The sequence below is a fragment of the Carlito syrichta genome, unplaced genomic scaffold, assembly GCF_000164805.1.
Source record: "Carlito syrichta isolate Samal-C Ts95f unplaced genomic scaffold, Tarsius_syrichta-2.0.1 Scaffold305731, whole genome shotgun sequence".
Lineage (NCBI taxonomy): Eukaryota > Metazoa > Chordata > Mammalia > Primates > Tarsiidae > Carlito > Carlito syrichta.
In genome coordinates, this window is record NW_007249827.1 from 24,292 (window position 1) to 37,861 (window position 13,570).

The following is a 13,570-nucleotide window of genomic DNA, read 5'->3' on the forward strand; positions in this document are numbered from 1 at the left end:
ATCTATATTCACTATTGCTCAATATATTAATTAATAAATTAATTGATAAAAATGGACAGAAATATGGTGAAATGTGATCTGTGAGGGCTAGAATAACCAGGTCCTAAAGGAGATAAGACCAACTAGATCCTAGAGGGAGGGCAAGTATTAGGATCGAAACCATTACCAATGGAAATAAGCAAAAGGCAGTTTGGGGCAGGGCCAACATCTGAAAAAAGGTGAGTAGATAGGAGCTTGTCTCTTTGTAAGGCAGTGGGAAAAGCATCCTGGCTAAACCATAGGACCTGTAGACCTAGAAGAAATCTGGGTGGATAGAGCCAGATCACAGAGCACCTTGAACCAAACCAAACAAGCACTGGCCTGGGGTCTTCAGAAGTTCACTGTCAAAATGCAAATATTCAGGAAAATATTTGAAACAAGGAGTAAATTTGGGAGGGAAGAGCATCCGGTATAGGCTTGGCCCTATGCTGTGTGCCTTACGATATGTCACTGTAGAGTAAGCAGAAAGGAATACAGCACTCCATTGTCAGCAGGTGGCCTTTATTTTATTTTATTTTATTTTTATGCTGGCAAGTATGTAGAGCAAACTGGTGACCTTTAATTGTGAGATTTTTGTTTGTTTGTTTGTTTGTTTTTTGAGTTGGAGTCTCACTCGGTCGCCCGGACTGGAGTGCAATGGCCACTCCCGGCCACCGCAGCTTCGCCTGCTGGGCTCTGGCGATCCTTCCGTCTCAGCCTTCCGAGTAGCCAGAATTACAGGCATGCGCTACCACGCCCGGCTGATTTTTTGATTTATTGTAGAGATGAGGTCTCGCTGCCCAGGTGGGTCTCGAACCCGCCGGCTCAGGCAATCCACTCACCTCAGCCTCCCTAAGGCACTGGATCACAGGCTGAGCCACCGAGCCCGGCGTGAGTTATTTTTTTCTCAGGACCTAGGAATGCCCCTACAGAATGAGACTCAGAGCAAGTAAATGTATTCTGATAAGGATGAGGAGGGAAAAGATAGAGAGAAATTATATCCAAAGTCTTGGGCAATACCTGGAATGGCTGGTCCAGGTAGGAGTCCACCCACAATGGGCAGCCAGGGCCTGAGGAAGGGTTTTCCAAAGAAAGGAAAAGAGATTACTACAGTCAAGAAGACAAATTTCCCCTAATTCACTAGAAGGAAAATTTTACTTATCACTGGCCATGGTTTTTTGTTGTTGTTGTTGTTTTTAGTTGGAGTCTCACTCTGTTGCCCAGGTTGGAGCTCAGTGGCACGATCACAGCCACTGCAGCCTTGAACTGCTGGGCTCAGGTGGTCCTTCAGCCTCAGTCTTCCAAGTAGCTGGAACTACAGGAACACGCCACCATGCCTGGCTGATTTTTTTATTTATTGTAGAGATGAGGTCTCGCCAAGTTGCCCAGCATGGTCTCGAACCTGTGGGTTCAGGCAATCCTCTCACCTCAGCCTCCCAAAGTGTTGGAATTATAGGTGTGAACCACCGTGCTTGGCCTCATCACTGGCCATTTTAATTCCAGTGGTAAGCAAAATCCCCCTTGGGATGGCCCAGTGAAATTCTCATTACATATACTTTATTGAGTGGATGCTCTTTTGAATCTTACAATTAAAATCAAGATGTGGGGAGGTCTCTCGAGACAGCTTTTTTAGGGAGTAGGTCAGAAGAAGGATGGAGTGTAGTTTTCAGAATATACTGGAATATACAGGGAAGAAGCCATCTTTCCTCCCCGAAGCCAAGGTCTCCCTGGTCAGCAGTAGAATGAAGAACAAAGAAATCTCCATAGAAAAGCTGCTATGAAACTGGAATAGGTGTGTCTTTCTGTCCTTCCGGTTCTTTTTATAGACACTGCAGGAACCTGAGTGAGGGCCTACAGTTCTTCCGCCCATTTGGGGAGAGATTAAAGAAGCTGAGGTTGTCTCCTTCTTACTCATTAGCACTTACAACCTCACAACCACCACCTCACCATCACCAGCCTCAGTTCACCAGTCCCAGCTTCCAGAGTGGACACCGAGTCCCAGAGTGGACACTGAGAAGGTAAGTCAGAACCCTGAGATGTAAACCTGGGTCACTCCAGCCATCAGGTTTGGAAATAACTGAAGGGAAGTAGAGCTAGGAATATTCAATGGTAAGGTATTTTTTCCAAATGAATATGTGGGATTCTTTTTTTCTAGGCCACCTCAGTCAAGACATGGACTTTGGTACTAAACTATTCAAAAAGTTAAAGAAAAGGATCATTTTGTATAATTCTTTAATGAACTAAAAGTAGGTGCTTAATTATAACCCGTTGCATTGGATTGACTTGAACTGAATTGAAAGAAGGAATGGTCATTACAATTATTGGGAAAAATTGCTACCTGTCTCCTCCAAGTGGTGAACCAATGTCTAAAATGATCCAACAGTCCATTAATGTTGGTAAACCTTGTTCTGAGCCTGATATAACTGGAATTCCACCAATCGCCCAAACACTGTCACATACACACTCAATCTTGTGAGAAAGATTTTGTACTAGTTTTCCAGAAACCTTGGGAATTGTGATACAAAATTGGATGAATTATCTGGAGCCACCAAATAAAGTTTGTTCTCTGTTCCTTACAGAAGGATGGAGCTAAGATCGTTTTGAGAGTTTTAGTTTGGCTTTCTCAGTTCCTTTACTGACATCCCATATACAGCAGTTATAAATTTGGGGGTTATGTATGTGATGGTATTTCCCATCCCCTTAAACAAGTGGTCTCCAACCTCCTTGGCATCAGGGACTGGTTTCATGGAAGACAATTTTTCCAAGGACAGGGCACTGCTAATGTTAATCTGTATTTGCAGCTGCTCCCCAGCCCTGGCATCACCGCCTCAGTTCCACCTCAGATCACCAGGCATTAGATTCTCATAAGGACTGTGCAACCTAGATCCCTCGCATGTGCAGTTTGCAATAGTGTTTGTGCTCCTAAGAGAATCTAATGCCACCACCGATCTGACAGAAGGCAGAACTTAGGTGAGTGATGGGGAGCGACTGTAAAGAAAGATGAAACTTTACTCACTCGCTCACTTCTCTCCTCCTGTTGTGCAGACCACTGCCTTAGACCATGTTTGTATATAGCTCTGATTTTTTTCCCTAGGGAAGCTTAGCATTTAGATAAATAACAGAAGCCAAACAAAATGTAATTTGTGCTCTCTCCAGTGTTCCAGAGACAATTTTGGTAAGACCATTTCTTTTATATGCCCAGGTGTCTTCATTAGGAAAACACCATAGTGCCCTGCATAGGACTAGGCAACAGGCATTCTTGTGATTGGATGTAAAGTCCTAAATTTGTCTCTTCTTTTTTCTGCAGGGGACCAGAAGACCATTCTTGTGAGGTCCTCCTGTAAGTCACCATGTATGATGACTGCATCAAGTCTACTGGAGACTATTATCTCCTCTGTGACACCGAGGGGCCATGGGGTATTGTTCTGGAGTCCCTGGCAATCCTTGGCATAGTGGTTACAATTATGCTACTCTTGGCATTTCTCTTTCTCATGCGAAAGGTCCAAGACTGCAGCCAGTGGAATGTCCTCCCCACCCAGTTTCTCTTCCTCCTCAGCGTGCTGGGGCTCTTTGGACTTGCTTTTGCCTTCATTATCCAGCTCAATCAACAAACTGCTCCCGTACGCTACTTTCTCTTTGGGGTTCTCTTTGCTCTCTGCTTCTCATGCCTCTTGGCTCATGCCTCCAACCTGGTGAAGCTGGTCCGGGGTCGAGTCTCCTTCTCATGGACGACAATTCTGTGCATTGCTATTGGTTGTAGTCTGTTGCAGATCATTATTGCCATTGAGTATGTAACTCTCATGATGACCAGGGGTATGATGTTTATGCATCTGACACCCTGTCAACTCAACATGGACTTTGTGGTACTCCTGGTCTACGTCCTCTTCCTGATGGCCCTCACGTTCTTCGTCTCCAAAGCCACCTTCTGTGGCCCATGTGAGAACTGGAAGCAGCATGGAAGGCTTATCTTCGTCACTGTGTTCTTCTCCATCGTTATCTGGGTGGTGTGGATCTCTATGCTCCTGAGAGGCAACCCACAGCTCCAGAGACAGCCCCAGTGGGACGATCCAGTCATCTGCATTGCCCTGGTCACCAATGCATGGGTTTTCCTCCTGCTGTACATCATCCCTGAGCTCTGCATTCTCTACAGATCGTGCAAGCAGGATTGCCCTTTACAAGACAATGCCTGCTCGGTCCCAGTCTACCAACGCAGCTTCCGCATGGAGAACCAGGAGCTCTCAAGAGGTACTTTTCTGGGAGATTCAGGGGCCAGGGAGGCACTTCTGTGGGGGAAAAGAGGACAGAAAGAGAGGAATAGGATGAACCAAGAGGGAACAAAAAAGAGAATGGTCAGGTTTTTTGTGGGTGGCTTCATGGTTTAAGCATGGAGATGGAGACTTCCAGAATTGAGATTAAATTTTTACGAAAAATTGGTACTTCCAAAACATAGAACTTTATGGAGAGAGATCAAGACAGAAATGAATCAAAGGCCCTAAATAAAGAGGGTATGACTCTGGGTAAAGAAAGCATCCACTATAAAATGAGTTAATTAGCCCCAAATTAGGCTTGGGACACGCAACTGTATGACTTCTAATGTAAGGTCCAGATGTGCTGGCTGACAAGGACAAAAGTCACTCCTGGCAGCCGTGGTTGACATTTTAAAAATTTAAGTCTCGAGCCGGGCTCGGTGGCTCAGCCTGTAATCCCGCGCCTTTGGGAGGCTGAGGTGAGTGGATTGCCTGAGCCCGCGGGTTCGAGACCCGCCTGGGCAGCGAGACCTCATCTCTACAATAAATCAACAAATCAGCCGGTCGTGGTAGCGCATGCCTGTAATTCCGGCTACTTGGAAGGCTGAGGAGGAAGGATCGCCAGAGCCCAGCAGGTCGAGGCTGCGGTGGCTGGGAGCAGCCACTGCACTCCAGTCTGGGTGACAGAGTGAGACTCCAACTCAAAAAAAAAAAATTTAAGTCTCAAAGCTAGTCTGCCTAAACATAATCTTAAACTGATTCACAGGATTCACCACCTAATTAAAGTCACGAAGCCCAATAGCTTCTGGATTTCTCCTTGTCAAACCATTCACTGTTTAAAATCCTTCAAGATTTACAAAAAGTGACAGGAAGACCCATTACATTAGAATTCTGAGTAAAGATTCAGATGTGTGATCTTTAGTAGAAATAAAGCAATTTGTTTGTGTGATATTTTCATAATTTCTGGGTCATATTTTTATACAAGCCACCTGACTATACTTTGCTAAGAATTAAAGTATATTATCCATGACAACAAGGATGCTTGGACCCCAACAACCTGGGGCAAATAGTAGTTAATTTCAGTATTCTGGAAACATGTCAAAACTCATTAATTCCATTTCTGAAACATCTGGCCTATTATTCATAACCCAGTATCCTAGTTTTACATCAATTTCTATGTCTTAATAGGCATCTGATTTCTCACATTTTCTTTCTAATGTATAACGATGATGTTATTTTATATGTTGTATAGCACACAAAATGTTCACCAGTCTCAAAAAAATTAATCTTAGTTTTCCTTTTAAGTACATACCACTTTTTTGAGCTGTAATCTATGGCTAATTGCACATTCAAATTAAATCCTGTTCAGATAAATACATCCATTAATTCTTTTCAGTTCAGTTGACTAAGAGCTGGAAATTGACACTATATATCCTTCCTATAAAAGTTTTTCATTGCTTGTTGATGAGGCATAATCAGAGGTTTGTGGCAGAATTGCAGAGTCAATCTCTCACGAAAATACTTCTTATCGTTCTTACCGGAAGATAAGATGGAACTTTTTATGTTTGCTTTTGTTGTTGTATGTTTCCAAGAAACAAAAGTCAAAGAGGAAAAAAACATTCTTATATAGAGTGTCATAATAATTCAAAGCACAATGGGACTTGTAATGGTCAATATTTCATACTCCAAAAATATTAGGCAAGTGTTTAAAGTGTTCTAAGGAGTATCTTAGTTGAAGAGCAGGAGCTTGCAAAAGTACAATGTTTCTGGTTTTGACCAAGATGATCCTATCACTCAAACAAGTTCGAAAATCCATTTCTGAGCAGGTCTGCCAGTGATAGTCATTGCCAATGTAGTTTGATATTTCATGGGGAGGAAAAAGTCAATCACACAAGTAAAAAAATATATAAATTGCTCTCCAAGATTGGGCAGAATAACCAGGAGCTTAAGCTCAGAAAATAGAATCAGAATTTAGGTCACCTGGAAAAAGTACAAATATCAAAATTTAAAAGAATTTCTAAAAATCAACAAAAAGTGCAGGATTCCACCCAGTTGGGAAAAACATACAAATAGATTCAAAGCAGGTAAAAGCCAGACAAATAAAATAATAATAATGACTTGAACAACCCTGAGTGTTATTGTAGGTCACGAGCTGACAGTGGGGAAACAGTTTACCACTGTCTTTGTTTTTGTTTGCTCAAGAAACAATCGCAGTACTATACAAACAGATGTGTGGTCAGCAAGAACAACGGTGCTGTTGTACTCAGCATCAGTCAGTCTCTAGCAAGAATATCCATTTCGGGTCTTAATTCACTAACGAGATGTGAGGGAGCTTGGAGAGGCTCAGCAGATAAACCACAAAGATGATTAAAGGGCTATAACATCAGACCTGTGTGCGAAGGTTAAGATAATGAGACTAAGATGGTTGTTCTTAAGTTTTATGTGCCTTCCTCAGAGACTATCCAAGTCTTCTCTGAAAATTCTGTACCAGCTGGGGGTGTTGGTTCATGCCTATAATTCCAGCATTTTGGGAGGTCAAGGTGGGAGGATGGCTTGAGTCTTAGGAGCTCAAGACCAGCCTGGGGAACTAAAGCAAGACCTTGTCTCTGAAAATAAATAAATTAGCCACACATGGTGGTGTACTCCTGTAATCGGGAGGCTAAGGCATAAGGATTGCCTGAGCCCAGAAGGTCAAGGCTGCAGTGAGCCATGATCGAACCACTGCACTCCAGCCTGGGTGACAGAATGGGACCCTGACTCAAAAAAAAAAAAAAAATTCTGTACTAAAACACAGCATTTTGTTCGGGTCTATGAAACATGCATTTGTCATGTGACTCTTCTGACTAATGCTGCTTGCAGCTACGATTTCAGTCACATAACTATTTGATTTACCAGTGGGTTACAAGGCCAGATTTAATCAGCTGAAAGAAGGGTGATTCGCTGAGGATTTCCCAAGCATATAGACTTCTCTCCAAGAGGCTGTTGTCCTGTTGTTTTCCATCTCCAGTTAAAGACAATGAGTGGAAATCAACTCAAACAGAGAGGCATGAGAGATTTAGATTAAATGTGAAAACAAGAACTGATCACCACTGCAACAGACCAGTGAAGGGGATTAAGAACTCCATTTCCCTGGAGGTCTTTCTGAGGAAGATTAGGCTTTATCTCTCTGAAATGGCTTATGAACTTAATTCTAAAATATAAAAACATCTGGATGGAGAATGAAAATGCAACCAGGCATATTACTACAGGACACCAAACAAATGTGTACAAATATTATTTGCTCCATGTTATAAATATGTTCCTGAAAATCTGTATATTAATTGAATTTTTTTTTTTTTTTTGGAGTTGGAGTATCACTCGGTCGCCCAGACTGGAGTGCAGTGGCCGCTCCCGGCCACCACAGCCTCGACCTGCTGGGCTCCGGCGATCCTTCTGCCTCAGCCTTCCAAATAGCCAGAATTACAGGCATGCGCTACCACACCCGGCTGATTTTTTGATTTATGTAGAGATGAGGTCTCACTGCCCAGGTGGGTCTCGAGCCCACGGGCTCAGGCAATCCACTCACCTCAGCCTCCCAAAGGCGCAGGATTACAGGCTGAGCCACCGAGCCCGGCTTAATTGAACTTTTAAAAATTAGTTCTTGGCCGGGTACGGTGGCTCATGTCTATAATCCCAGCACTTTAGGAGGCAGAGGTGAGAGGATTACCTGAGCACACGGGTTCAAGACCAGCCTGGGCAACCTCATCTCTACAATAAATCAAAAAATTAGACAGGCTTGGTGGCACGTGCCTGTAGTTCCAGCAACATGGAAAGCTGAGCCAGAAGGATTGCCTGAGCCCAGCAGGCAGAGGCTGCGGTGACAATGAGAGTGCCACTGCACTCCCCCCTGGGTAACTGAGTGAGATTCCAACTCAAAAAAAATAAAATAAAATAAAAATTAGTTCTTAGCCAGAATCTGAAGCCAAAAATATAGATATATGGTCTCCCAGCATTTGATTAAAGTTTTACAAGCTCAACGTATTGTTAGGCACAGAAAGCCTTAACATAAAGATTCGGATAATGAATTTGTGCACATACAGCCGGGCTCGGTGGCTCAGCCCGTAATCCCGCGCCTTTGGGAGGCTAAGGTGAGTGGATTGCCTGAGCCTGGGGGTTCGAGACCCACCTGGGCAACTTGGTGAGACTTCATCTCTACAATAAAAAAAAAATTAGCCGGGCGTGGTAGCGAGTGCCTGTAGTTCCAGCTACTTGGAAGGCTGAGGCGGAAGGATCGCCGGAGCCCAGCGGGTCGAGGCTGCGGTGGCCGGGAGCGGCCACTGCACTCTAGTCTGGGTAATAGAGTGAGACTCCAACTCAAAAATAAAAAATAAAAAATAATTTAAAATAATTTAAAAAATGAAGAAGCAATCCTGAAATTATATTGACATTTAATTACTTCATTTACATGCATCTGGGATTATGTGTTCTTTTAACATATCCTTAGTTGATGGATACATTACTTGTTTTGTATTTGGAGTTGGTAATTTTGGAATATTTCTGTTCCTGAATAAAGTATAACTGACTGCCCAAATAAATAGAATAAAATCAGCTGCTCTTTTAACTGAAAATTTTAAATGTAATATGATTTTCAGAGATCTTAAATATAATAGAATATCAGCTACAAATCTATTTTTTGAGGGAAAAACTCCTCTTCTAATTACTACTTGCTTTATCTGCTTTAGAACAATTAGAATATTGTACATCAAGTGTGCTAAAAGCAAGACTATCTGTATTTGAAAGTGTCACATTACCGTGGGCACTTTTCCATCCAGTGTTTGAATGTATACAGACAAGCCTGGTGTGATCCTTTTTGAAGGTGTTAGGACACAAAGATAATCAATAAGTCTACATCATGTAAAAACGGGTCTACGATTATAAAATGAGATGAGTCAAGAGAAAACTGTTCCCGCAAACAAAAGCGCTTCTGGTTGCTTTCCCTAGCAGATCCCAACTTTTGCTGAATGGAACCCTTTTTGACAAATCTCGACATTTTTTTCTTCAAAGCACACCCATCTTACCAGGGGAAACTTAATTGGAATCGTTCCAGGTGGTATATCTTTTGTTTGTTTTTCAAGGAAATTTCTTTTCTGCCACTCTAAAGAGAAAGAACTACAATACATAAAGAAGGGAAGAAGACGGGCAGGATTTGTTTGATCTGAGGACAGATAAGGTGCGGATAATGACATTTGTGAAGATTCAGGCAACAAGGTTGGACATGATGGCTCACAACTGTAATCTCAGAGCTTTGAGGAGGCTGAGGCAGAATTGCTTGATGCCAGGAGTTTGAGACCAGCCTAAGCAATATAGGAACACCCCATTTGTACAAAAAATTAAACAATAAAAATTAGCTATGCATGGTGGTGCACGCCTGAGATGCCAGTGGGAGGATTCCTTAAGCCCTGGGGGTTGAGGCTGCAGTGAGTTATAACTGCACCAGTGCATTCCAGCCTAGGCAGCAGAGTGAGACCCTGTCTCTTAAAAAAAGAAAAGAAAAGACTTGGGGAGCAGGAGCATAACTGGGCAGCAAAGACCAGTGGAAAGAATGTAGTATTAGGCCTCCCATGTTCTGGCTCTGAGACTCTGGTTCTCACCAATTTTGAGACCAAACCAAGGTCCTCAACCTCCAGGAGCCCCTGTCTTTAAAGAATGTTCATCATATCCTCCCTCTCCTCCTTCACAGATAAACAGAAGCCCTTCCTCAGCTTGTATTTCCTACCATGAGGTGGTTGCAGGTTTCATACAGAAAAACAGTCAGCCTTTTGGGAAATTCTTGAACAATAACCAGAGCTGGAAGAATTCAGTTTTTCTGACTTTTGATCTGGTCTGATAAGGATGTTGGGTGAAAGCTGGTCATCAAGGGACTGTGAAGGAGCCTTGCTAGGCCACAAAGAGCAAAGTTGAACCACGGGTTCAGTTCACTCTGCCATGAAGGAAAGATAAGCATTTCACATATCACAGTCTCTCTAAAGAATGCCACTAAGAGGACGATGTTGGAGCCTCCATTGTAACTCTACCACCAGCACCACCACCAATAATAATACACGAAGATAGCACTTACAGTGTTTTCTTTTGTGTGTGTGTGTTGGAGTCTCTCACGCTGTCACTCAGTCTGGAGTGCATGGCACACTCACGACCACCACAGCCTCAACCTGCTGGGCTCAGTTGATCCTTCCACCTCAGCCTTCCAAGTAACTGGAACCATAGGCATGTGCTACCACACCGAGCATTTTTTTTTTTTTATAGTGATGAGGTCTTGCTGTGTTGCCTAGGCTGGTATTGAACTCCTGGGTTCAAGTAATCCTCCCACCTCGGCCTCCCAAAGTGCTGGGATTACAGGCATGAGCCACCACACCCAGCCAATCTTTATTATGTTCAGGTAAAAAACTGAATCCAAGTGTATAGAGAATCAAACTTAAAGGGACTGTTGAAAGAGTGAGATGTCCAAAGTCACACAAGTAATACCAAGACAGCAAGGACGCTGACTCAGGGCTTGTGCTCTTCTGACATCAGTGTGCTTCTCCTGAACCCTCATGGTATCCACACCTTCCTCATAAACTTAAAAATGCTCTTTCAAGTCATCCAATTTTTTCAATAACAGCCTCAACTGAGAATTCCTTCGAAAGGGTCAGGAGCCTCGTCACAAGCCATGGAGTCCTCCCATAGTCCTCTTGTGCTGTTTCCACGTGCCTCTCTAACACTAACCCAGCCCTTCCCTACTTTGGCTTGCAGCCCGAGACAGTGATGGAGCTGAGGAGGATGTAGCATTAACTTCATATGGTACCCCCATTCAGCTGCAGGTAAATGTGCTCGTCTGCCGTCACCTAGGAGGGACATAGCAAGCACTCCTTTCTCAGTACAACCTCGGGCTTCCTTTCCGATGGCTTTACTGACCTGAGTGAGTGAGGCAGGGTAGGATCATCCCTAAGGCATGCGGAGCTCGAGCCACCCAGACTGAAGCCACACCAGGTGGTACCTTTCTCCTCCAGTCATAACCATCCCAATCTTCACCACCATTGACAGACAGCGTAGTGTTCTGATGCAAGTGCGTGTCCCCAGAAAGAAAAGGCAACTTGAAGCTTTTGTGTAAAGGTGAAGAGGTGCGGGCTGACCAAGTTTTGCCCTGGGGACAATAGAGGCTTGTAAATATGGATGAGTGTGGGTCTGTTTTTAGTAGCAGCTGTCTGAATCTATCACTTGAGCCCCGCTGACTGCCTCTCTGAATTACTGGGCTAGGTCTGTCACCATCATCTGGATGCCCAGATGGATGAGTCAGTTTTAATCCTTTCAAGCAAAAACAGAGGGAGCACTGCTGAGTAGATTGGGGGTAACTCTCATTCATGCTGTGATGGCTTACAGACACAAATCCGGACAGCCAAAAATATCACACAGGGACACTCACCCTTCTTATATTATGGGTAACTAAAATCCCAGAGTGAAAGTCACTCTCAGATCGTTGGTTAACTTTACCAAGCTAATTCTAGCTAAATCAGTGAACTCTCTGGTCTGTTATCTGAGAAGGCGTCTTTTCCGAGAATGACATGGACCAAGACATAGCTGTATCATATGTTGTAATCAGCCTTCAGGAGGGTATTTACTGGATTAGAACATCTTTATTATTTCCTTCAAGAGATTCTTGGGTTCGTTTCAATTTCCAGTAATCAGCTATTTAAAAACCTTGCAAAAAAAGGTTCTTGTTAATAGGTAAAAAGATAGCCTGGGGTCAGGCACAGTGACTCACACGTATAATCTCAGCACTTTGGGAGGCCAAGTCGAGAGGATTGCTGGAGCCCTGAAGTTCCAGCCCAGAGGTTTGACACCAGCCTAGGCAACTTTGTCTCTACAAAAATTTTTTTTTCAATGAGTCGAGCATGGTGGAGCATGCCTATAACCCCAGCTACGCGGGAAGCAGAGGTGGAAGGATCACCTGATCCCAGGAGGTCTAGGCCGCGGTGAGCTGTGATCATGCCACTGCACTACAGCAGTGAGCTATGATCATGCCACTGCACTATAGTTTAGCCAACAGAGTGAGACTCCAACTCAAAATAAATACAAACAAATAAAAATTTAGCCTGGTAGAGTTGGGCTCCGTAATTTTTTAAGTTATTAACAAAGAATTAAGTGATGGTGAGATGCTAATACTTCAAATATAGGTCTGAAGAGTATCATCCCCTACATTGGCGCAGAAAGTTGATGATGGTGTTTCTTTCTTTCCAGACTGCTGATCCCACACAAGAGTGTTTTCTCTCACGGGCTAAACTAAGCCCTCAGCAAGATGCAGGAGTATAAAGTCTAAGGAAACATGAGTGGTAAAAACCCAGAAGACCATCCTGCGTCATGTAGCCCTGATACGCCACTGGGGAGCCCACAAAATCATGCTGCCAACGAAGAATCGGCTTGCTCTTCCTTCTCTATTTTCTATCCCTTTCATCCATCTGGACCCTCCATCAGAAGATTGTCCTGTCAAGCATAATTACAATCTTGCTGGCCACTCTACCTTGACTGTGTCTTTCTTCAGTCGTGTAACTGGAAAATTCCCTTTCTTAGCAGTGCTAGAAAGCATTGATACCTCTCACTCATGGAACTAAAAGACCCTGGTTTGAAGAAATTAGGGGCCTTCTAACATGACAAAGTATAGAATTTAGTAGCAACTTACTACTTGATTATTCTTCTAATCAATTTTTTTAAATTGTACTAGAAAATGGCCGGGCACAGTGGCCTGTAATCCCAGCACTTTGGGAGGCCGAGGCAGGAGGATCACTTGAAGCCAGCAGTTCAAGACCAACCTGGGCGAAAGAGCATGACTCCCTCTCTAAAAACAAAATTTGTGCTAGAAAACACACAACAAAATTTATCACCTTAACCATGTTTAAGTTTACAGTTCAGTAGTGTTAACTATATTCCCATTGCAATACAAAATAGCTCTAGAACTTTTTTGTCATCCAAAGCTCTGTGCCCATTGAACAACTCCCCTCTCAAGCCCCTGACAACCACTACTCTACTTTCTATTTCTGTGAGTTTGACTACTTTATACATCATATAAGTGGAATTATTTCACTTAGCATAATGTCCTCAAGGTCTATTTTTGTTGTAGCATGTAACAGGATTTCCTTCTTTTTAAAGACTGAATAAGCAGGGCGTGGTGGCTCCGGACTGTAATCCCAGCACTTTGGGAGCCAGAGGCGAGAGGATTGCCTGAGGCCAGGGGTTCACCTGGGCAACTTGGCAAGATCTCATCTCTACGGTAAATTAAAAAATAAAAAAATAAT

General features: G+C 43.4%; 1 protein-coding gene across 1 annotated transcript; it reads left to right on the forward strand.

Moving 5' to 3' along the window:
- Positions 1-3,368: 3,368 nt before the first annotated feature.
- Positions 3,369-12,590, forward strand: GPRC5D (G protein-coupled receptor class C group 5 member D). Its single transcript, XM_008062512.1, has 3 exons — positions 3,369-4,263; positions 11,034-11,101; positions 12,519-12,590. Exons 1-3 carry the CDS (start codon positions 3,369-3,371, stop codon positions 12,588-12,590), a joined length of 1,035 nt encoding a protein of 344 aa, XP_008060703.1.
- The last annotated feature ends 980 nt before the right edge of the window (positions 12,591-13,570 follow it).

Excerpts from the sequence above, each read along its gene's own strand:
- GPRC5D (XM_008062512.1), top strand. The coding sequence starts at position 3,369 with ATGTATGATGACTGCATCAAGTCTACTGGAGACTATTATCTCCTCTGT. Across the intron at positions 4,264-11,033 it reads GAACCAGGAGCTCTCAAGAG|CCCGAGACAGTGATGGAGCT; the intron begins GTACTTTTCTGG and ends TTTGGCTTGCAG. Across the intron at positions 11,102-12,518 it reads GTACCCCCATTCAGCTGCAG|ACTGCTGATCCCACACAAGA; the intron begins GTAAATGTGCTC and ends CTTTCTTTCCAG.